This window comes from Triturus cristatus, chromosome 7 (genome assembly GCF_964204655.1).
Source record: "Triturus cristatus chromosome 7, aTriCri1.1, whole genome shotgun sequence".
Classification (NCBI taxonomy): domain Eukaryota; kingdom Metazoa; phylum Chordata; class Amphibia; order Caudata; family Salamandridae; genus Triturus; species Triturus cristatus.
Window position 1 is genome coordinate 1,245,712,819 of NC_140590.1, and position 25,607 is coordinate 1,245,738,425.

Consider the following 25,607-nt stretch of genomic DNA (forward strand, 5'->3'; position numbering starts at 1 on the left):
CGCATCTTGCAGGTCCAGCGAGCACATCCAATCGCCTCGACGGAGATGTGGATATATTTGGTGAAGTGCAAGCATGCGAAACTTCTCCCTCTTGATATGTTTGTTGAGTGTTCGTAAATCCAAGATGGGTCTGTGTGAGAAAGTGGGTTTCTGTTGCAGTAACCCCCCCCCTTTTTTGCCTAATAGCTGATGCACTTTTCCTTGTTGTGCCCTGGGCTCCTGCCAATCAGGTGCCCAGGGCCTGTGTTCCTTCCCTAAAATACAAACTCCAAATTGACAAACCCTGGCCACATGTCAGCCCCTAGTAAATGGTACCCTAGGTACCCAGGGCCTTGTGACCAGGGAAGGCCTCTAAGGGCTGCAGCACTCATTGTGCCACCCTTAGAGGCCCTGTACCCTTACACACACACACTGCCTTTGCAGGCTGAGTGTCTGGGCACAGGACAAAACAAAGAGTCGACATGGCACACATCTCTGTGTGCCATGCCCATCACCTACACTGCCAAGGCATATGTCAGCCACCCCTCTGGCTGGGTGCCTTATGCCTATGGTGTGGGCACAGGAGCAGGAGCCCTGTGCCCCTACAGTACCCAGGTCCATTCCTGGGCACTGTAAGTACAGTGCTGCCATTTACAAGTACATGGTGCTGAGAGCTCGTCAAACACGAGCTCCACAGCACCATAATGGCAACCCTGAAGACTGGGAAGTTTGGTCTCAAACTTCTCAGCACATTAAACCCGCACTGATGCCAGTGTGGGATTTAATGTACTAAGCACCCCAGAGGGCATCTTAGAGATGCCCCCTTACAGCTAACCTGCAATCCACGTCTGCTCTGAGGCTGCCCAGGCTGCCACACCGCAGACACGTTGCTGGACCCCTGGGTGGGAGAGCCCCTGCTCTCCCGGGCCTGCAACAATGCACGTCCTGGGTGAGGTGATAAATCTCCTCCCCCAGGATGAGCCAAGGGAAGCTTCAAAGGCATGCCGCCTCTTGGAGATTCCCCAGGCCTCTGCAACCCCCCACTCTGGAGGGAAGCTTGGCCGGAAACCCCATACAAGGACAGGGAATGTGCCAGCCTGCCCACCCCACCCCTCAGGTGGGGGAGGCGAGGTGAAGCACATCTCCGGGCTATCGCCATCTTGAGGATGGGGGGCCCTACCCTATCAGGATTAGGCTTCTGCCCCCCTCCCACAGGAGAGAGGCAGGATAGGGGGTGTACCCACCCCAGGACAAGGACCCATTGGTCCCTGGCCTTCACCTACCTGTAACGCCCCTAAATCTAGTATTTAGGGGCACCCTGAACCTTCCTTCGACAGATCCCAGATTTGAAACTACAAGAAGAGAAAGAAGAACAAGGACCTGCCCTGCAGCTGCTAAAAAGAGAAGAAGACACCAACTGCTTTGGCCCCAGCCCTACCGGCCTGTCGACTCTCGAACCTGCACCAGCGCGGCATCTCTCGTGGCCAGCAACCTCACCAACCCCGGAGGACCTGGCTACCTGTTGGCTCTAAGCCCCTGGGTCTCCCATGAGTAGAGGCTCTACTCAAGAAACCTATTTTTAACCCTGGGCAGCAGCCCGGAACCGCGGACCCAACACACTCTGCACCAGCCAAGCCTGGCCAGTGCCGGAGTGGACAAAGACCCTGAGGACGACCCCACGGCGACTGTGACCCCGAGTCCGGCACCCAAGGACCCCCCTCGACATTCCGGAAGAAGCCTGCAGCCTCAGAACAGAGTGCCACCCCAACCGCGATCAACCAGAGGGTAAGATTTCCGACATCAAAAGGCACCCCTGCACCCGGCGCCCTGCGGCCCCCTGTGCCCAATCCCGGGGTACCCACCTAACCTACAACTACCCAACTTACCTCTCGAAGTGGTGGTGGCACCTGAAGCATCCTCGTCCCCGAGCCTGCAGCCTTTTTCCAAACCGGAACATTCCCATTGATTTCCATTGAGCGCCCGAAGGCTCAAAAGCACCCTGCACCCAGCCGCCCGAGTGGCCCTGGCAGTGCCCTCTCTACACTAACCTACTTCCCCACTTGCCCTGAGTAAGTGACCAGGAGCCCAGCTCCCACAGCCGCGTGGCTTGCCAGACAGCAGCCACCAACCAAGGCCCCCCTATCCCTCATAGGATAACATTGGGCCTAACTCTCTCTGCACCCGGCCGTCCTGAAACCGCTGAGGGTGAACCAACTGTACCTACCTGACACTGGGGGACCCCTGAGTCCATGCCCGGAATTTCAACTCTGCCAGTCAAGTACTTACCCTTAAACCGCTAACTTCATTTTCCTCATAGGGTAACATTGACTGGCTTTTTCTTCAAAAATCTTCTAAGTGTGAACTTTTCAAAACTGCAAAAATTCACCAAAAATCAGCCAAGTGACAAAAACGAATTTACTCACCTGCTCCTAGGTGAGCCTCCAGTGCTGGATCTTGGTGCCCAGCCCTGACCCTGAAAAGTGTTCACAACTATACTTACCTCTAACTCATTTTTCTCCCATAGGAAACCATTGTCTGCTTTTCTGTGAAATTTCTTCTAAGTGTCTATTTTTGCAAATTTGAAATATTCTTTTAAAATCGTACCATTTCTGCAAACGAAATTACTTACCTGTTTTTGATAAGGACCCCAGTCCTGGGTCTAGGTACCCAGTCCTGGATTACTAAAGTAACGATAAAGTACTCTACCTGCAATTTGAATTTCTTGCCATAGAGATCCATTGAATGTTTTCTTTGAAATATTTTCTAAGTGCTAACTTTTGAAATAGCTAAATATTATTTAAAAATCATTACAGTTATTAAGTCGACTTTCATCACTTGATTCTGAATACTGACCCAAGGCTGGATCTAGGAGCCAGACCTGGAATTCCAAAAGTAATCTGAAAAGTAATTAATTACAAATAACCTGAATTTACCATTGAGCTCAATGCATTGTTATGTTTAGGAAATAGGATTGTTTATTGCAACCAACTGTGACTGTTTATATAAATTTATTGCTTAAGACAAAAGTATTGATATTCAACCTCTCATTCTGAGAAAGTATATTTTTATCCCCTTTGTGGTTCTAAAAATAAAACAAGCATATATTTTATATATATAAACCATTGGCCTAGAGTTCAGTTATTGAGTGTGTGAAACCATTTGCTGACTGAGTGTGTACAATAAATGCTTTACACTGTCCTCTGGTACTGCCTTACTGCTCGACCAAGCTACCACTTTTGAGAGTAAGGTCATACCTGACTTTGACCTCTATCAGCCTCTGGGGGGACTGTGGACTCTGTACACCCTGTACCTATTAGGGAACAGTATATACAGAGCCACTTTCTCACAGTCTGTTTTTGTACTTCTCTTCTGAATTAGAAAATATCTGGAGTAGACTCTTCTCCCTCTCTGCGCTCTCGGAACCCTTTCTATGGCCGATCTGAGTAGGAGGGTTGCCACCTCTTCTCTTAACATCTTGAGTTGATGAGACGAATGTACCGGATGGACAGATGGAGGAGGACTCCGGAAACAAAGAGAGTATCCATGTTGCAGTATAGTCAGAACCCACTGGTCTCTGGTGATATTTTGCCACTCTGGAAGATGTCGCGAAATACTTCCTCCCACCGGAGCGGTGGACGGTTTTGGAGGAAGCGATAGCTCATTGCTTGCCTTGAGCCTTGTTTCCACTGTTGGACTGGCGGTTGTTTCCTCGTCCTCTAGTTGGTCTGTGGGACTGAAATTGTTGTTTTTTCTGTCCTTGTTGGTCTTGATTCTTCTGCCAGTGAGGGGTTTGAACCCTCTGCTGTAAGGCACGCCTGTCAGTTCCCCTACCACGACGGAACTCTTTCCTTTTCTCTAGCCCTACAGCTTTCATGGTCTCGAGTTCAGACTTCATCCGAGCCATCTCGTCGTCGGTATGTGAACCAAAAAGCGAACTCCCAGAAAAAGGCAGATTGACAATTCTGGCTTGTGCCTCAGGTTTCAGAGCCATTAATCTTAGCCAGGAAGATCGTCTGGCTGAAATATCATGGGCGTAGGAGTGAGCTGCCAGCGTTGCTCCATCTGCTGACGCACTTATGACTTGATTAGAGACCAGACTGCCCTCCTGCAAGATCTCCTCAAAGTCCTTCCTATCCTCCTGCGGAAGTTTCTCTACGAATCTTTGGAGAGAATCCCAAAGCGATCTGTCGTAGCGCCCCAAGAGCGCCGAGGCACTGGCCACTTTCAAACTGGAGGCAGCCGATCCGCACACTCTTCTTCCCCAAGAGTCTTGCGTTTTGCTTTCTTTGTCCGGCAGCACTGTGGATGACAAAGCCACCGAATGGGTTTTCCTGGCGGCCGCAGTGATTACAGAGTCAGGTGGAGAGTCCGCCTTGAGGAACAGAGGATCCTCCGGAGCAGGACGATATTTCTTAAGTATTCGCGCCGGAGCTGACTTGATGGTAGCCGGCGTGAGGAAGACGTCCATCACTGGTTTAAGCAACCCAGGGACCAGGGGCAACAGTGGGGGAGACTCCGTTCTTTCATGAAGGGTCTCAAAGATGACTGAAAAAGTCGTCTCTTGAACAGGCATTGGAATGTTCAACTTTGCTGCTCCCCTGCACAAAACATCCTGGAAAGTGCTGATGTCATCCACTGGTGAAACTCGAGATGGAGGAGTATCTGAAAGTGTGGGAGAGTAATCTCTCTTGGAAGAATGGCTTGAAGAAGAAGAAGATATAGGAGACCTACGCCGTCTTCTCTCAGATCGCCCCGACTCTCTTCTGCGAGAGCTGGACCTTGTTCTTCTCCTGGGCGAACGTGAGCGCCGATCATACTCTCTTTCCCGAGAGCTAGGACTTATTGGTCACCTAGGCTGGGTAAGATTCCTCAATCTAGTTAAGGAGATGCTTACTGCATGCGCCATGGAAGGCATACGTGGTGGTATGGACTGAGGCAGCACTCTGGTGGGGCTTTGTCCCGGAGGATGATCCTCTTCCTGCCTTCTTGGTGTTGGTGACGCTGTCAATCGAGGACTTGTCGGCCCAGGATGCTCTATAGGTGAAATAGGAGATGGAGATGAAATTATCACTTCAGGTGATCTGGATCTTGAAGGAGGAGATCCTGATCCTGCTGAGGCTGAAGGCGAAATAGAAATCGGCGGAGAGCCAGAAGCTGAATCATGCTCTGATGCCACATCCGGAGTATACTTCATTCTATGCGGAGACTTGCGTCTCGACGCTGACCTGGATGTCAGTTGGCGCTCCTGATATTCCACAGCGGAGGACTGTCTTGACGGTGATAGGCCTATCACCGGAGATCTGGACTTCGACGCCGAGTGGATAACCGGCGACGAGTCATGCCTCGTCGTCGAGAGCCTTGTCGTCGACGGAGGGCTTCTCCTGGACGGAGGCCTAGATCCCAACGGGGAACTTCGCCTCGACGTCTGTTTCATCGCCGACGTCATGGACATCTCTAACGACGGAGGCGCCTGCCTCGACGTCGCTTCCGACGGAGGCACCTGCCTCGACGTCGATCCAGACGGAGGCGACCGCCTCGACGTCGATTCATGCTCCGACGACGATCTTCGTCTCGACGTCGGCAACTTCGACGACGATCGCTTCTCCGTCGACGGCGAACCAAGTCTCGACGTCGACGATCGTCCATGCCTTACAATGTCGACAGGAAGCAGGAGAATGAGTGTCCGGTAGACAGATGATACACACATCGTGAGTATCTGAAGCAGCCTTCTTTTTGCCACAGGATGGACAGGGCAAGAACAAAGAAGACATTTCTGACGGAAAAACGTTTTGAAATCTGTCAGCAAAACAGGAAAAAATGCTTCACCAAAAAGAAATAATTAAGATGAAGCCAAAATTTCACTAGAAAAGTAGCAAATCTTGACTAGAACGTCAAAACTGAAGAGAGCTGAATTCCAGGGTCCTAACTGAAGGTGCCGGAATGAACAACTGACCCAACTGTCACCCCCGAGGCATGATGGGATATTGGAATCAGGGCTGCCTTAAAGGCACGGTGCCAGTTTTTTACCTGTACAAGGCTTTTCAGCCTCTATGGTATTGTATTGCAATGCAGCCTGCAGGCTAGCAATGTTTTGTGGATCTGTGTTTTGCACAGTGTTTTCTTTTCTTTCTCATGAGTTTTTACCTCATTAAAAAAAAAAAAAATGAGATTTAGGTGTATTATTATGCCTATGATGTGTTATTGGATATTTATATCTACATTGTCTAGCCTACTATGGGGGCTGCATTTGCTTGGAAAAAATAATATATGTTTATACATATACAGAGCTGTATATATATGTGTTTTTCATATATAATTTTATTATTTTCGGGGTCACCGCACATGGGCGGGAATATTCAGTGCTTATGACTATTGATGAGGATCCCCTGGAAGAGAACTGGTATTACTCATATTCTGATTTTTTATCTTGGCCTTGTCATTTGGAAGTTGCAGTCTTGGTTCATTTTAACTGAGTCAATTGGACCAGCACATCTGATAAAGATATGTAAAAATCAAAATTCAGGAAAGGAAAAGGGGCGTTCTTGACACATGGAGTGATCTAAGTGTGCGTGTGCTGTCAAGGAAGGTCTGAGGTAGAGGAGGGTTTTGCATCCCTCTATAAGAACCCTGTGCATCCATAGTGTGACAAAGTTTTGTGCTTGGCCCCCGGGGTCCTATCACCTAACCCAGGAGTACTCACAAACATTTCCTCAGTGGTTGAAATGCACGATCTAGGTTATTACCGGGGGCCGCACAGATGACTGTGAGAGGAGGGGCGTGTGGGAGGGGTGATTCAGGCAGGGTGATTTGGGGGCGGGGCTATGTTGGGCAGGACATGGCATGGTGGGGACTTTGGTGCACAAATTGTATCGCATGGAAAGAAACCATGCAGAGACAGTTCAGCCCTCTGGTAGTCGTTGGGGTAGAGCGGGTCCTGTCCTCTGGTAGTGGTTGGGACAGAGAGGGCCTGTGCCTTAATCTAGATTGGAGGAGCCTTCCTTGTGTGTGCTAAGACCTCAGGCATTGGAGGAGTGGTTTGACTTATGTCACTACCACCTTACAGCTTGAAGTAGGGTTGTATTAGTACACCCTCGGAGACAGGGGTAGTCAGGGTGCTGCTCATTAAACACTATGGGTCGGAGGAGCCTTGAGTGTGCTAAGCACTTGGGTATTAAAGGAGTGAGTGTGGCATATGTTACACCTTCTAGCCTGAAGCTGATTGTTGGTAGTTTCCCCCCTTGTACTAGTGGGACAGTGCAGGGTGCCACATGTCGTCTGCTGCATGTCTGTGGTCGTGGGCCTTCCTGGTGTTCATGTACCTGTATAAGCAATGTGCCAAGGAGCACATGGGGCATCCATCTGTTGGACTCAACTTTTGCATTCATATTTTAAAGTTGCCACAACTTCCCCGTATCCCTTCCCTATCCCACTTCACTTGTTCAAAGTCTTAGAAATGTTTTTAGCTTCTGAATGCAGAGTTTGGAATCCCCGGTAACAGTGCAGTCGCCACGCAGGGGTACTTCCCTTTTGTTTAAAAGCTTGTTTTCCTTTGTCCTCTAGACGCCCTGCTCACCCTCCCAGGCCTTTCATGTAACACAGACATTAGAAACTGCACCTCAGGGACATTTTTGTGTAACTCATTTAACTTTGTAAACCATCTTGTTTGTTCCGTTGATTGTCTGCATTTCTGTGATGTTTTGAAGATTGTTAAAATAGAAACTCCTGAGATCTGCCTCTCTCGTTTTACAGACATCCAGCTGCATTCTGCACCACAGAGAAAAACCTCTCCTTCTATCGTGACACAAGCAAATGAGGTCACAGTGGCAGACAAGGGGCGCAGGTGAGCATGCAAGACACTCATTGTCTGCGCATGCCCCTTTGATGCTTTTCCTGGCAAATGCAGCCCCCACGGAATCACAACAGGAGAAATTGCACAGAATTTGTGACAGCTGTTGTTTTCCATGGGGGCCGCATGGAAAGGCCTGGCAGGCAGCAAGTGGCCCACGGGCTGTACTTTGAGGACCACCGACCTAACCGGTGTTCATTGGGGTGTTCTGTATAGACCGGACAAAGGTTGCTCAGAATTGAGTCCAAACTAGAGTCCGCATTCATAGTCTGTGTACTGTTAGTGAATATGATCTTGGTGTGCAGAGCTTTGTGGAATTCTCCCAGTCCGGGAATATATGATTTTGTTTGTCAGTGCAGGTTTGCCAATTGCAATCTTTCTTACCAAACATGTGTGAAAGACTCTACCCTTGTTTTTCGTGCCGCTCGCATTTGTAAAAGCAGCTTTAAAAGGTCTCTTAAGTGATTCACAATCTAGGTTGCGCATTAAGGAAAGTTAGGTTATGCGCACGCGCACCTTACAGGGAAAAGTGGATGGAGTGCAATTATTCTTGGGCTACAGCACTTTTTAATTCGATCTCCTTCTCTTCTTAGGGTCTCTTCTGCGTACACAGGCACTCCCTCTGAATGTGTCTGTGGCCTGCTCTCCCCCTTCTTTCTCTCTCTGTCACACACTCTTTCTGCTACTCTATCTAGAGTTCATACACCACTTCGTGCACAAACTACCTAGCCCTTTCTGTCTTCCTTTCTATCTATTTTGTGCGGCTCTCATCCCCAACTATTTACCAGGTCACATAATTCCATTACAAAAATACACCACACAATTTCATGCAAACAATTCCACAACTAACCAGTCCAATTCAACCCACATAATTCCACTCCAAACCACAAACATCCACACCACTCCAAATCAAAACACAAGCCATTTACAATGCCAATAGCTCTAACTCTAGCAAATGCAATACCTTCATTGCCAATGCTTGTTTAGTATTTAATCAAACAGGATTAATAGGACTCTTACAGTCTTCCTAGGGCACTTTTATGGATTTCGATAAAGAACTACCAGCTCCTACTGCTAATGACCAATAAAAAAGAGTGGCTATCGCCTGGGTGCACGGCTCAATGCCCACTGTAAAAGAGTGGTTAACAAATTTAGTATATTGCACTGATACAATGGGTATCTATGTGATATTATTGCCACAAAAGGTGGGTCCCAAAGCGACATATTGGATCTCCTACCAGAATATCTACTTAGTAGTAGCAAGCCCAATACACCACAAGAGGTAGATGGTTCAGCCTGGTGATGATGGGTAGGTATTGGTGGACACTGACAAGGAGTTAGAAAATATATCCACTTTGTTGACAGTTGCTAGAGAAAAACATGGAGTGAGACAGATTTGAGAGATGAGACTAGGGTAAACCCTCTGTTGGGTAACAGAAGTCTTGCTTGTCGTCCCTGGCTATGTAATATGAGTCACTAGTGCATCTGCATAATTCTGTGTATACCTGTATAAGCATTCTGTCAATTCCACTGATTAATTAAAAATGTAAAACTAAAGGGAAAAAGTTGTGCTACAGGAAGCCATGATAGCAGCTCGCAAGTTTCTGAGGCAGCAGGAAGATATATTCAAGAATGCAAATCCTACGTCTCAAGTAGCCTGGCAGTCAAGTACAGGAAGGCCAGGTTTTGAGGTTGTTAATTAGGAGGTAAGGATCCTTTTGAACTTGAAACAGCCTTCCTGCATACATTTCCCAAAGGTCTTACAACCAGAACAACCCTCCACATGCCTGGTCAACAAGGATAAGGAGCACCGCTCATTTGCTTTCTAAACTACCCCGAGGATAAGGTGGAATACCAGTAAAGTATAGGCAAAGATTCATAACCATTACATCAAATTAGCTTTTCCATGGGTCTGTGGACAAAACAGATTTCTTCCGAAAAGCAGTGTCCACAGGTGTCCCGAAGCGGTCTCAAGGTGAAACCCCCACTTCTAGATGAAGCTGTCCGTTTCCCGTTCACAATCTGTATCTAACATTCTGAGGATGTCCACCTATACTCTGAAGATATGGTAAACGCTCACTGAAGAAAAACACCCCATGGCTGTCAGAAAGTGGGTTTCTGTTGCAGTAAATCCCCCACCCCCCTTTTTCTTTTTTTGTTGCCAGACTACTGATGCTCTTTGACTTATTTGACTTAGTGTGCCCTGGGCTCCTGCCAATCAGGTGCCCAGGGCCTGTGTTCCTTCCCTAAAACTGCCTAACAGCCAAAACCCAATTGGCATCTCTGGCCACATGTCAGACCCTGGTAAATGGTACCCAGGGCCCCGTGACCAGAGAAGGCCTCTAAGGGCTGCAGCACTTATTGTGCCACCCTTAGAGGCCCTGTACCCTGACACACACACACTGCCTTTGCAGGCTGAATGTCTTGGTGCAGAACAAAACAAAGAGTCGACATGGCACACATCCCTGTGTGCCATGCCCACAACAAACACTGCCCTGGCATACCGCGGTCTCCTCCCCCAGGATGGGCAGGGAAAGCTTCAAAGGCATGCCGCCTTTGTTAGCTTCTACAGGCCACTTGCTGTACTCAGCAACTGGCCCCCACCGGTTCTGACCCCCACTCTGGCGGGAAACCCCAAGGAAGGAAAGGGGGTGTGCCAGCCTCTGCCAACCCCACCCCTCAGGTGGGGGAGGCGAGGTGAAGCACATCTCCGGGCTCTCGCCATCTTGAAGATGGGGAGCCCTGCCCAATCAGGACTAGGCTACTGCCCCCCTACCACAGGAGTGTCAGGATAGGGGCTGTACCCACCCCAGGGAAGTGACCCATTGGTCCCTGCCCTTTACCTACCTGTAACGCCCCTAAATTTAGTATTTAGGGGCGGGTATGCTCAGGCGTGAGTACCGTGATCTTCATGCCACTGGAATCAAGCAATCCTGGCTGAAGAGGGGTGAAAGCCTGAAACCGGTCCTAGGATGCTTGTTTCCAGTCCAGGGAGGACCTGGCTTGGCAGTTCGGGCTGGACTGTTCCCATGAGGCACAGGGTCAAGACTGATTTGCATATGGCTGGGTTCAAACTGGAATGGCATGGTGAGCAAAAAAAAACGATGGATTTGGGCCCAGATCTATGTACTGGGGCGAATGTATGACATTGTTCTGCAGTCTGTCCATCAACTGTTATTTTTGCATCTAAAATAAAACAACCATATATTTTTATATACAAACCATTGGCCTAGAGTTCAGCTCTTGAGTGCGTGAGACCATTTGCTGACTGAGTGTGTACAACAAATACTTTACACTGTCCTCTGATACTGCCTTACTGCTCGACCAAGCTACCACTTTAGAGAGTAAGGTTATATCTAACTTTAGCCTCTGCCAAACCTCTGGGGACTGTGGACTCTGTGCACACTGCACCTATTTGGGAACAGCATATACAGAGCCACTTTCTTACAATGGCATAGCACTCAACAACACAAACATTGTGCCTCTTGGGATATGATCTGTGGCCTTGTTCTCCTTTCCCTGTCTATTTAATGCAGCATTAGGTCTTTAAAAAGGGGCCCCTCGCATTGATACTCTATATGCTTTTAAACCATAGATAGATATTAACACATTTTCATTAAAACAGGTTTATTTTTTGTTCAGGGTTACAGGCACAGATATGCAGGTTTTATTAAATTAATAAACGTAGTCTTTTCTTTGTTTTTTTTTTTTTTTTGTAGCCCAGGTGGGCGTCGACGTACACCATTTGGTGCACCTCCCGTGACGTCGTCGTGCTTCCTGCGGAAGTCCCACCTTTGGGGCGCCATCTTCAGATTCTTTTTTCCGCCGTTGGGTCTGGATCGTCATCGGGAAGCTCCAGAATTACACTCGAAGGAAGAAGGAAGAAAAGCGAGTTTCGTCGATAGAAACACTAGAAGATATCAGGAAAGGAAAAGATTTCATCAGGAGCGCGAAGAAAGGAGGACCAGCGCCCTTTTCTTCGACGGCCTTGGAGAATGCACGCTCAGAGACCCTGAGCCCAATGGACAAGACGCCATTCAAGTTCTGCCCAAACTGCCACCACAAGTTCGCGCAGAGAGACCAGCATCCGGTCTGCAACCTCTGCCTACCGGTCGATCACCAGAGTATCGACTGCAACGCCTGCTCAGCCTTCGCGCCGAAGACACTCAGGGTGAGAGAGCGGCAGAGAAGGGCCAATGCCAGCATGGACGGCAAGGGGAAGCCCCCGACGCTCTACGCTCTGGGCCTCTCCTCAGACGACGAGGACAACGTCGCCGAGACAGCCGAAAACTTCACGGTCGTAGAGACCGACAAGAAAAAAGAAGACGAGGTAAGAGAATCGTCGAGCGCAAAACAAAAAGTACCTCGACAACACGAGGGTGACTCGAGAAAATCTGAGTCAAAGTCCACGAAGGGAGCCCCGGCGCCGAAAACTTCGACGTCCAAAGGGGGAACCACGGACAGCTTCCGTTTGCTTGTGACCATTGTTGTTGTAGCCATTCCTGGAATGGTCTCATGTGCAGGCGTACATTCGGCACCAGCTGGATACAGGACGCCATCATCCCCATCATTTTGCTCACAGCCCTCACTGTCAGAGCTCGCCCCTTCTGGTAGAGCTTCGCCTCCTTCAGTAGAGCCTCTGTCCTCCTCTCGCTGGGCACTACTGTACTGTTGCGGGAGTTGATCTTTGCCCCCAGGAAAATCTTCACCTGCTCTGGTTCCATCGAAGATTTTCCCCAGTGGATCGAGAATCCCAGTTTTGTGAGGGTGTCTGTTACGCGTTTTGCGTGCCTCTCGCACTTTCCGCGTGAGTTTGCCTTGACCAGCCAGTCGTCCAAGTAGTTGTAGACATGTATTCCCTGCCTTCGTAGGTGCGCCGCTACCGCCGACAGGCATTTTGTAAAGACCCTTGGTGCTGATTTTAATCCGAAGGCCAGGGTCGTGAACTGGTAGTGTTCTTGTTCGATGTTGAATCTCAGAAGGCCCTTGTACCTTCTGTTTATTGGGATGTGAAGGTAGGCATCCTTGAGGTCCACGGTGACCATGAAGTCCCCTTCTCTTATCTGTGGCAGAACCTCCTGGAGTAAAGTCATTTTGAACCTTTGCGTTCTGATGAACTTGTTTAGGTAACGGAGGTCTAGTATGGGTCTGAGGTCTCCGTCTACCTTCGGGACCACGAAGTAGTTTGAGTAGACCCCTTTGTTGCGTTCTCTGTTCGGCACTGTCTCTATGGCTCCCTTTTGCAGGAGTTTCCGCGTTTCTTCTCTGAGTATTGCCAGTTCTTGTGCCGATCTCAGTCTTCCCCTTGGTTTCCTGTTTGGAGGTCTTTTCTCCAAATCTACGCAGTACCCGTACTGCACAACGTTCCGTATCCACTTGTCTGTGGTTATACGCCGCCACTCCTGAAGGTAGAACCTCAGTCTTCCGCCTACTGGTGTCGTATGCTCGTAGGCTCTTGAATTTTCTCTTCCCCCTGATGACACTTTTTTGCGCCTCACCCTTGGGGTCCTGACGAGGGTAGGCGTCCTCTTGCGTGCTGAGTCACTTTGTCGAGGGCTGTTCGCCCCCTCTCCTCCTTTGGCCACGTCCGTTCCCTCTCCCGCGAAAGGACTGGCCCCGAGGTTGATATTGCCAGTTTTGCTTCTGTTGACCTTGTCCGTGACCTTCACCCTGCTGACCTTGTTGGAACGCCTGGTGCGACGTCCCCTGCTGGCTTCCTCCCCTACCGTAGGGTCTTCTCGAGGGATTTCCTCGCCTCATTCCCCTCAGCTGTAGGGCCCCCATGGACCTCGCCGTCTCGTTTTCTTTTTTCAGCTGGGTGAGCTTGTCGTCCACTGTTGCTCCGAACAGTGTCTCTCCATTGAAGGGGGTGCCAAGGATGTTGTTCTGCACTTCCGGTTTGAATCCCGAGATTCTTAGCCATGCATGCCTCCTCTCTGTGACCCCTATGGCCATGAGTCTTGCTGAAGTCTCTGCCCCATCCAACGCCGTCTTTATACAGGAGTTGGCGATGTTTTTGCCTTCATCTATCAGGTGAGAGGCTCTCTGCCGGAATTCTTCTGGGAGGTGCTTTACTAACTCCCCCATCTCATCCCAGTGCTGGTACTGGTGTCTATTGAGGAGTGCATTTGAATTCGCCATGCGCCAGTGCATTGCGGCGTTCCTCTCAACCTTCCTTCCTGTGAGGTCAATCCTCCTGCTCTCCTTATCCGGGGGTGGGCCCGAAGTTGCTGGTACGTTGGCCCTTCTCCTGGCCGTGGAGGCTATGATGGAGTCCGCGGTCACGCTACCCTTGATGTAAGGGGGGTCCAGGGAGGAGTGCTTATATTTCTTCTCTGTCCTGGGCGTGATCGACCGGCAGGTTGCAGGTTCCTTGAAGGCTTCTCTCCCCTGATTCATCACGCTTTGTAGCATGGGGAGGAACTGGCTCCTTGTCTGGATGGGGAGCAGTGTCTCGACGAGAAAATCGGCTTTCGGTTTCTCCTCGTCGAGTTTGACGCCGAAGGCCATTGCTGCGCTCCTGACCACCATATTGTAGACCCCGATGTCGTCGGGTGGCGAAGGCCTCGAAGGGTACGTGTCCACGGGCTCCTCCGGGTTTTCGGTGTCGAGATCGTGCCATTCGACGTCGTTGCTGGTAGATGCCGCCGATTCGTAGAACGACCGTTGGTCTTCTTCCTCGGCTTCTCCCTCATAATAGGGCTCTTCTTCCTCTTCGAGTTCCCTTGTCAGCCCTTCGGCGTCGAACTCGTCTTCGACCTCCTCGACGTCCGCTGATGGAACCGTTGGAATCTTGAATTCCTTCATTCTGGCGTCGAACTCCTTCTTTCTTTGAAGGATGTTCTCCATTTCGGCCTCGAGCCGCCTCTTCTTCTTCTCCATCTCGGAGATGCTTTCGGCGTCGACCGCGGGTCTTTTCGATGAACCTTGCGTCGACGTCGAACGTTCTTTCTGCGTCGATCGGCCCGTTTCATGGGATGATTTCGACGACCCTTGCCTTTCGGCGTCTTTCGGCACCGGGGAGTCCTTATCTAAGGATCCGCTCGGCCTCTTGTCCGTGGTTCCCCCTTTGGACGTCGAAGTTTTCGGCGCCGGGGCTCCCTTCGTGGACTTTGACTCAGATTTTCTCGAGTCACCCTCGTGTTGTCGAGGTACTTTTTGTTTTGCGCTCGACGATTCTCTTACCTCGTCTTCTTTTTTCTTGTCGGTCTCTACGACCGTGAAGTTTTCGGCTGTCTCGGCGACGTTGTCCTCGTCGTCTGAGGAGAGGCCCAGAGCGTAGAGCGTCGGGGGCTTCCCCTTGCCGTCCATGCTGGCGTTGGCCCTTCTCTGCCGCTCTCTCACCCTGAGTGTCTTCGGCGCGAAGGCTGAGCAGGCGTTGCAGTCGATACTCTGGTGATCGACCGGTAGGCAGAGGTTGCAGACCGGATGCTGGTCTCTCTGCGCGAACTTGTGGTGGCAGTTTGGGCAGAACTTGAATGGCGTCTTGTCCATTGCGCTCAGGGTCTCTGAGCGTGCATTCTCCAAGGCCGTCGAAGAAAAGGGCGCTGGTCCTCCTTTCTTCGCGCTCCTGATGAAATCTTTTCCTTTCCTGATATCTTCTAGTGTTTCTATCGACGAAACTCGCTTTTCTTCCTTCTTCCTTCGAGTGTAATTCTGGAGCTTCCCGATGACGATCCAGACCCAACGGCGGAAAAAAGAATCTGAAGATGGCGCCCCAAAGGTGGGACTTCCGCAGGAAGCACGACGACGTCACGGGAGGTGCACCAAATGGTGTACGTCGACGCCCACCTGGGCTACAAAAAAAAAAAAAAAAACAACGAAAAGACTACGAATCCAGACCCAACCACAAGATCGCGGAATAATGCACAGCATAGTGAATCCAGAAAGATTCACGCTGCAAAACTAGCAATAGACTGTGTAAATTCAGCCTGCTAAGAAGAACAAGTTACTTACCTTCGGTAACGCTTTTTCTGGTGGATACAGTATCTGCCTGTAGATTCCTCACTTTGTGAATATCCCCTGCGCCAGTATTCCACGAAACATTTTTCCCCAGCTCTCTACGCCGACGTGGACGCCATAATGCATCGGCTCCGCTCGCGACTCCGTATGACGTCACCGGAGCCATAAGAGAGCCACGTCGGCGTGATGACATCAGTTCCACCCATTTTTTCCGAGGCGAACAGGTGGACCGACAACAGATTCAAAGTATACACAGTATACAACATTCGAACAAATATACATAGTACATATACAAAAAGGAAAGCTTATGAACAAAAGCATTTCCTAAAAGTGTGCCAGATAGAAAGAAGACAAAATATAAAACACATGCCAAACAAGACATCCTTTAAGGTATACAAAGGTGGACAACGGGGAGGCGGGTGGGCCAGTGAGGAATCCACAGGCAGATAATGTATCCACCAGAAAAAGCGTTACCGAAGGTAAGTAACTTGTTCTTCTGATGGATACATCTGCCAGAGGATTCCTCACCTTGTGAATAGATTCCCACAGCAGTCCCACTCCCGGAGGAGGGTGTCCACCTTCCTATATCAAAAAGTCTTGCAAGACAGAGCGCGCGAAGTGGCCCTCCCTCCTCATCTCAGAGTCTAAGCAATAATGCTTTGCGAAAGTATGGAGGGAGGCCCAAGTCGCGGCCTTACAAATGTCTGCAACAGGAACACCACTGGCCAAAGCAGAGGTGGAAGACTTAGCTCTAGTAGAATGACCTCTAATACCCTTAGGTGGAACCTTACCAGCCAGGGCGTAGCAGATCTTGATGGCCAGGATGATCCATCTGGACAGAGTGCGCTTGTGCACAGCTTTGCCTTTAGATTGTCCAACATAGCCCACGAAGAGCTGATCGTCCAAACGAAAGTCCTTTGTTCTATCCAAGTAAAAGCACACAGCTCTTTTTGGGTCTAGTCGGTGAAGTCTTTCCTCCTCCTTGGAAGGATGAGGAGGTGGATAAAACACAGGGAGAGTGACGGACTGCCACAGATGAAAGGGAGTAACTACCTTAGGTAGGAAAGCAGCCCTGGTCCTAAGAACCATCCTTTCAGCATGTAAGGTTAAAAACGGGGGGTTTGAACTAAGAGCTTGAAGCTCACTCACCCTCCTTGCCGAGGTTATGGCTACAAGAAAGACCGTCTTAAAGGACAACAGCCTCAAAGGACAGCTATGAAGGGGCTCAAAAGGGGACCCCATCAAAAAAGTTAAGACAAGATTAAGGTCCCACTGTGGCATTACAAAAGGAGTAGGTGAAAACCTGTTTGTAAGGCCTTTGATAAATCTTAGTACAATAGGAGATTTAAATAAAGACAGCTGATCTGAAAGACATAGAAAAAAGCCGATAATGCCTTGACCATGGCCACAGCACAGCCCTGCTGAGCCAAGGAAAGAGCAAACTGAAGCACATTAGAAAGATGGGCTTTTAAAGGGTCAATGGATCTCTCTCCACAACATTTAACAAACTTAGACCACCTATATGAGTAAATGGACTTGGTGGAGTGTCGCCTGGCCGATAAAATAACATCCACCACATCAGGCGAGAGAGAGAAGGGACTCAGGTTGCCCCGTTCAATCTCCAGGCATGAAGGTGCAGGCTCTGGAGGTGGGGGGTGAAGAACCTGCCCCTCCGACTGCGAGAGGAGGTCTGCCCTGAGAGGGAGACGGAGCGGAGGGTGCGATGAGAGGTGAAGAAGATCTGTGTACCACACCCTTCTTGGCCAATTTGGAGCGACCAAAATAACTTGGGCCCAGTCTTGGCGAATCTTCCTCAGAACCAGAGGAATCAAGGGTATGGGAGGAAACGCATAAAGGAGTTGTGAGCTCCAACCCCCAGCCCCCTGCATCGGAAACTGAAGACTGCAGAATGATGAGCAATGTGCGTTCTCGCGGGTGGCAAATAGGTCTATCCGAGGTGACCCCCACGTCCGAAAGACGTGACGAACCACCTACGGATGAAGCCTCCACTCGTGGTCGACGGAGAACTGCCAACTGAGACTGTCCGCACGTACGTTCGGCACCCCGGCCTGATGATTTGACATCAAGCAAATCCGATGATCCTGAGCCCAGGACCAGAGCCGTAAAGTCTCCCTGCAGAGACGATACGACCCTACTCCTCCCTGCTTGTTGACATACCACATTGCGGTAGTGTTGTCCGTCAGGACTTGAACCGACTGACCGCAAAGGGAAGGGAGGAAGGCCTTGAGCGCCAAACCTATCGCCCGTAATTCTAGAAGATTGATATGAGACAATCTTTCCTCTGGAGACCAAAGACCCTTGATCTCCAGATCCCCCAGATGAGCACCCCACCCCAGGGTGGAGGCATCCGTTATCACTGTGGCCACCGATGGAGGTAGATGGAAGGGCTTTCCTTGAGACAGATTGCCCTCCACGCTCCACCAAGACAGATCCGCTGCAGCTTCTCTGGAGATCCTGATCAACTCCCTGAGATCTCCGTTGTGCTGATACCACTGACTGCGGAGGCACCACTGGAGTGCCCTCATGTGCCAGCGTGCATGGTTGACCAACAGAATGCAGGAGGCGAACAGACCGAGCAGGCGAAGGATCTTCAGAACTGGAACAACCGCTCCATTGTGGAATAAAGGGATCATCTCCTGAATGTCGAGAATTCTTTGAAGAGGAGGAAATGCTCAACACACAGTAGTGTCCAGTACCGGCCCTATGAACAGGTTGCGTTGAGAGGACACCAGGTGAGATTTAGGCACCTTGATCGAAAAACCCAAGTCGAATAACAGCTGAGATGTTACCTGCAGATGAAATTGCACCATCTCTGGGGACTCTGCTTTCAGAAGCCAGCCGTCTAGGTAGGGGAAAACCGGAATCCCCGACCTCCTGAGATGAGCAGCCACCACTGCCATCACCTTTGTGAAGACTCGAGGTGCGGTAGTAAGACCAAACGGAAGGACCACAAACTGGTAGTGTTGCGACCCAACCGTAAAACGGAGATACTTACTGTGCGACTTCAGGATTGGGATGTGAAAATACGCATCCTGCAAGTCGATCGACACCATCCAGTCTCCTTGCTGCAACGCTTGAAGAACCTGTGCAAGGGTCAGCATCTTGAATTTCTCCTGCTTCAGGTAAAAATTCAAAACTCTGAGGTCCAGGATTGGATGCAATCTGCCGTCCTTTTTGGGAATCAGGAAATACCAGGAGTAGCATCCCTGACCCCTTTCTTGCTCTGGAACCACCTCTATCGCACCTTTTTGTAGCAATGCAAGAACCTCCTTCTGCAGAAGAAGTAGATGGTCTTCAGAGCAAAAACCTTGGCAAGGAGGGTAAGGGGGAGGAAATTCCCGAAAGGGAAGGGCGTACCCATTCTCCACGATGTTTAAAACCCAAAGGTCCGTCGTGACGGATTTCCAACCTCGCAGAAAGTGGGACACCCGACCCCCCACAGGTCTCACATGATTCAGGATTGGGGATCTAGGGCTGCTTCCCTGAAGCTTCATTGGGAGCAGAGGAGGCAGAAGATGAAGACGGGTTGCGGCCAGAACCTCTCCGGCCCCTTTGCCTTCCTCTATATGACCTATAGAGGGGATTCTGCTGTTGCTGTTGTTGAGGTTGACATGAGGTACGAAATGAAGACCTTCCAAATCCTCTATATTTTCTGAAGCCAAATCCCTTAGCAGGAGTCTGTAAACCCAAAGACTTCGCAGTAACCCTGCTATCTTTAAACCTTTGCAAGGCGGAATCGGCCTGTTCCCCAAACAGTTTTTCTCCATCAAAAGGCAAGTCAACTAACGTGGCCTGAACATCCGTAGAGAAGCCGGAAGAACGAAGCCAAGCTTGCCTCCTAGTGGCTATCGAAGACCTCATAATTCTAGCCACAGAATCAGCCGTGTCTAGACCCGACTGAATAACCTGCCTTGCGGCAGCTTGAGTGTCTGTAACAACCGCCATAAATGAGGCTTAGGGGCTAATAGCTTCATCGAGTCCATCAGTGCATGAACATAGTGTCGCAATAAGCAAGTGGCATTGGTCGATTTAAGAGCCATGCTGCCAGACGAAAAGACCTTTTTGGCTGTTTGATCGGTCTTCTTAGAATCCCTATCCGTTGGTGTTTGAGGGAAGGCGCTTGACGATTGCTTCGAGCATGAAGCTTGCACCACAAGGCTCTCTGGAGAAGGGTGAGAAGAAAGGAAGCTTGGATCCCCCGGAGCCACCCTGTATCTCCTTGCCACTTGTCTGGATACTGCAGGCGAAGAAAGAGGCTTGCGCCAAACGTCCATCAATGGCTCTAAAATAGCCTCATTAAAAGGCAACAAGGGCTCTACAATCGACGATGGTGAATGTAGGACTTCAGTTAAAAGGTTTGGTCTATATTCCGCAGAGGGCAACTGTAAGTCCAGCAACTCTGCAGCCTTTTTGATGACCGAATGATAAGGGGCCAACTCTGGTGGTGGTGAAGACCTAGCAGAAGAATGCTCCCATTCCGGAGTAGTATCAAGACCACTAGCATCCTGAATGCCTTCAAACTCATCAGATGATCCACCAACCTCACCTTCCTCCACTTCCTCCCTATATCGCTCCTCCTCCAAAATCCTCTGGGCCTGTCTTTGAGAACGGATCCGAGGACACAGAGTCAGCGGAACTGAACGTGGAGTCGGCGGCGCAGGAAGAGTCGGCGGCGCCAGGCGTGGAGCAGTTGGAGTCGGCAACAGCGTTGAGGAAGGCTCCGAAGGCAAACGATCCAGACGAAGCCAGGATGGATTTCCAGACGGCGCCGGGAACTGCCATGAAGGAGCCATCGGCAAGAAGGGCATAAAAGGAGCTTGAGCATAATGCTGCGGCACTCCCAAGGTGTATGCCAATGGACCCACGGGACCAGATGGTAGGCCGGATGGGAAGGCAGCCCTTTGAAAAACCCCATACATCGCATTGAAGAAATACGTTGGATCCGCACCCAGAGTGGGGAATTGCGGGTATGAGTTCGACCCTGGATCCGGTCGAGGAGTAGCTGGAGCCGGAGCCGGAGCCGAAGTGTCCTCCATTGGTGCCGCAGGCTCAGCTGGCACTGGAGAAAGCTCTTCCTCCTGATCCGGATCGGCGTCGGAAGCTGGAGACTCCACTGGCGCCAGTGACTGCGCCGGTGATTGCGCCGGGGACCGCGCCGGAGTCTGCTTCGGCGAAGGTGTCTTCTCTGGAGACATACGAGAAGGGGAAGGAGATGGAGAAGTAACTTCCTTGCTTCGACGCCGAGGTGACGGCGACCTCGAAGCCTTACTCCTCGACGATCTGCGCAGAGAGCTATGCTTCCTCTTCTTATGATGTTTCTTCGACTTCGAAGTGTGAAGTTGATGACTCCGGCCTCGACTTCTCCTTTTTCCTACCTCTTCTTTCCTTCTTCGCCTTGGCCATGAAGAGTTTTGCCTCCCTCTCCTTCAGGGCCTTGGGGTTCATCTTTCTACAGCAGGAGCAGTCGTCCACATCATGATCTGAAGAAAGACACCACAAACAATCTTCGTGGGGGTCAGTAATGGACATGTGGCCCCCACATTCCCTACAAGGTTTAAAACCTGACTTTCTCATCGAAGACATGGCTTACCCAGAAACAGTAACCCACTGCAAGACAACAAAGTAGCAGGAGAGTGCTGGAAAACCGTTACGCGTCGACGGCGCGGAAAAAAGGGAACTGACGTCATCACGCCGACGTGGCTCTCTTATGGCTCCGGTGACGTCATACGGAGTCGCGAGCGGAGCCGATGTATTATGACGTCCACGTCGGCATAAAGAGAGCTGGGGAAAAAAGTTCTGTGGAATGCTGGCGCAGGGGATATTCACAAGGTGAGGAATCCACTGGCAGATGTATCCATCAGAATAGGGTGTCTATGAGAGATTTGTAAAGCCAGTTGGTGTATAAGGGGCAGACCTCAGTGCTGTGCTGTGCTTTTGACTTTCTATTGGGCCCAATTGCTTCTCTTATGGTTTGCTATCCTGTTGAAAGGAGAGCCCCAGAAGTACCAGCAGCAACCACAGAATAAAAGTCAGATAAAATCACCAAGACAGAACAGTTTAAAAATAAAGGGAGCTACCTACTATGTGATAAGTTTGCGCCAACACTTTCCAGTGTCTATACATATGACTATATGAGATTATGCAAGCAATAGTAGCCTATAATTCCTTCTTTCTGAAAATGCTTGCTCAGTTTGAACAATATAGTAGTGCAGCTGCCTAATTATGACAGGGAGGAATCATGGGATAAGAGAACCCAAGGAGGAGATGAGAATAAGTGCAGGCAGAGCTGAATGGTAATGCAGGCACTTAAGTTTTAATGGGTGTTGAATAAGGGTAATGTTTGCCCACTTTTAAATGAATTAACAAGTCAAAAGGAGGGGCTGCTTAACCTCTACATTATTTAAAGTAGTATGATTACTGTGTCCTACCTGAGGTCCTTGATGGATAGTGTTCCTCGAAAGTCACGCAGGATCTCCAGCAGCACCCATGACCAGTAGCTGCGATAGCTTAGCTTCCCAAGATCAGAAAGGGGTTTCTCTGGAGAGCCCACCATGCATTCCAACTTTGAGAGCTCATAACCTGCAACAATACAATGATGCAAGGGATAAAAAAGAATGTAGATCCTCTTACAAGCAAAGTTAAATGTGGGTCATGTGGCATACAGCATTACGTATTTGATATGTTCTACAGCTTTCACGAAAGGCTTCCCAGAGTAACTTAAGGTTTGGGGATCAGAGGAATGATGTGATTAGAACCTGATGAAACCGATGTATTTCTATTTGCTATAAAAGATATACAAGAATAGGAAAAGGATAATGATACTTACCCAGTAAGCACCTGTTCTTGGCACGTAGAGCTGTAGATTCACATGCTTTACATACTCCTGCCATCTAGTTTAGAGTCCGGATGTTTGCAAGTTGTTTTTCTTCGAAGAAGTCTTTCCAGTCACGAGGTAGGTGACTCCTCCTTTCGGTGATAGTGCGCATGAGCATCGACTTCATTGTTAGATTTTTTCCCCGCAGAGGGTGAGAATGGAGTTAGTATGTAAAGAATAGAGATGTCCATGCATATGTATATAGAGTAAGAGATAGAGAACTGCAACAGGTACAGGTACCCGGGGAGGCGGCTGGGCGCATGTGAATCTACAGCTCTACATGCCAAGAACAGATGCTTACTGGGTAAGTAACATTATCCGTTCGAGGCATATGAGCTGCAGATCACATGCTTTGCATAGATTATAAAGCAGTATTCTCCCAAAGCGGTGGCTAACCTGTAGCTGTTGGAGTTGTCTGGAAAAGGGTTCTAAGTACTGCCTGGCCCACATTAACTTGTTGTCTCGCTAACAAATCTACACAATAATGTTTGGTGAATGTGTGCGGTGGGGACCATGTTGCAGCTTTACAAATGTCAACTATGGGGATGTTTCCTAAGAAAGCCATAGTAGCCCCTATTTTGCGAGTGGAATGTGCTCTAGGGGGTATTGGTAACATTCTCTTTGCTTTTGCATAACAAGTTTGAATGCATTTAGCAATCCATCTAACAATATCTAACTTGGATATGGGATTGCCCTTGTGTAGTGGAGCAAAAGCAATGAAAAGTTGTTTAGTTTTACGAAATGATTTTGTTCTTTCAATGTATTATAAAAGGGCCCTTCGAACATCTAAGGTGTGTAGAGCCCGTTCTGCCACAGACTCTGGTTGAGGGAAGAATACAGGTAACTCAACCAACTGATTGATGTGAAAGGCAGACACTACCTTAGGTAGAACCTTGTGGTTTGTACGAAGAACAACTTAAGTCTCTGTGAAGTTGGAAAAAAGGTTTGTCTATGGTTAATGACTGTAGTTCTCCCACTCTACTGAGTGAAGTGATTGCAATGCGGATAGCAGTTTTCCAGGAGAGAAACTGTAGTTCACATTTATGCATGGGTTCAAAAGGTGGGCCCATTAACCTTGTGAGGACTATGATAAGATTCCACACTGGGGCAGGTGGAAGTCTTGGTGGGATAACTCATTTAAGTCCTTACATAAAAGCTTTGATAACTGGCACTCTAAAAAGAGATAAATGTTGCCTATTTTGTAGATACGCAGCTATTGCAGCGAAGATGTAGTCAGATAGAAGTGTAAGCTAACCCCGACTGCTGTAAGTGTAGCAGATAACAAATGATATTTTGTATTAAAGCATCAAGAGGGTTGATATTGTTATCATTGCAATAGATAACAAACTGTTTCCATTTAGCTGCATAACAGGCTCTTGTAGTAAGCCTTCTGGCCTCTCTGATGATGTTCATACGGTCTGGTGGTAGATTTAGATAACCAAACTCTATGATTTCAGGAGCCAAATCGCGAGGTTGAGTGGTTTGGGATCTGGGTGTCTGATTTCTCCTTGGCTCTGAGTGAGGAGACTGGATGTGAGGTGTAGTTTTTGATGTGAAACTAGCGACAGCTCCAACAGGGTTGTGAACCATGGTTGACGGGCCCATGTGGGAGCTACCAAGAATAGTGTGAGGGATGTTTGCCTGAGTTTCCAAACCACTAATGGAATGAGTGGGAAACGCGGCAAAGCGTATGCAAATATCCCTGACCAGTTCATCCATAGTGCATTGCCTTTGGAGAGCGGGTGTGGGTACCTGGAGGCGAAGTTTGAGCATTTTGCTTTTTGGTTTGTGGCAAAAAGGTCTATTTGAGGGACTCCCCAACTTCGAAAGTATGGGCGGAGAACTTGAGGGTGAAGTTACCATTTGTGGATTTGCTGTCTCTGTCTGCTGAGGAGATCGGCAATTTGGATTGTTCCCTCCTGGGGGGTATTCTGCTAGGAGATAGATTTTGTGATGAATCGCCCAGTTCCAAATGTCTTGAGCCAAGCGCGACAGTTGGAGAGTGTGTCCTCCCCTGTTTTTGTATATAATACATAGCTGGCATGTTGTCAGTACGAACTAGGACAGCTTTGCCGACCAGGTGAGTCTGAAATGCTTTGAGCGCTAGGAAAACTGTTAGCAGCGCTGGATGGTTTATGTGGAGAGTTTTTTTGATGTTGACTCCACAGGCCTTGTATTGTGTGATGTTGAAGATGAGCCCCCCAACCAGTGAGGGACGCATCCACTGTTAGCATTGTCTGTGGAACTGGGTCTATGAAGGGTAGTCCTCTTGACAAATTTTGTGGGTTCTACCTCTGCAGAAAGCGATGAGTACAGCCGCATACCAACACAAGATCGGTTAAAAGACCCTGTGATTGGTTTCACTGACTTGCTAAGCATTCCTGTAGGGGACGCAGGTGAAGCCTGGCATGGGGAACAATGATGATGCAAGAGGCCATCATCCCCAGCAGTTGCATATACACTTGAGCTGGCAGTGAGCGAGTGGGATGAAACTGGAGAACTAGAGCCTGAATAGTTCGAATTCTGGCTGCATTGGGGAAGGCTAGAGCCCTTTTAGTATCTAAAGTGGCTCCTAGATAATTTTGAGTGTTGAACGGTTTAAGATGTGATTTCAACACAATGACTGTGAATCCCAGTTGGTGCAGTAGCTGCAGTGTCCTGTGAGTGTGTCGGAGACACTTTGAATACGAACTGACTTTGATGAGCTAGTCATCCAAGTAGGGGGAAGACACGGATGTGCTTTCTTCTTAGGTGAGCAGCGACTACTGCCAAACACTTTGTAAAGACTCTGGGAGATGTGGTGACTCCGAACCGGAGTACTTTGAACTGGTAACGATGCCCGCTACCACAAATCTGAGAAATTTGCGATGAGCAGGATGTATTGGAATATGGGAGTAAGCATCCTTTAAGTCTAGAGTAGACAGA

General features: G+C 49.3%; 1 protein-coding gene across 4 annotated transcripts in view; it reads right to left on the bottom strand.

Moving 5' to 3' along the window:
* Positions 1-25,607, bottom strand: part of KAT8 (lysine acetyltransferase 8) — a 236,767-nt gene that overhangs the window by 36,028 nt on the left and 175,132 nt on the right. For all 4 annotated transcript variants that reach the window (XM_085618705.1, XM_085618706.1, XM_085618703.1 and 1 more), the window contains one exon: positions 22,237-22,387. In XM_085618705.1, coding sequence (XP_085474831.1) covers positions 22,237-22,387 — 151 coding nt within the window. The remainder of the gene's footprint in view (positions 1-22,236; positions 22,388-25,607) is intronic.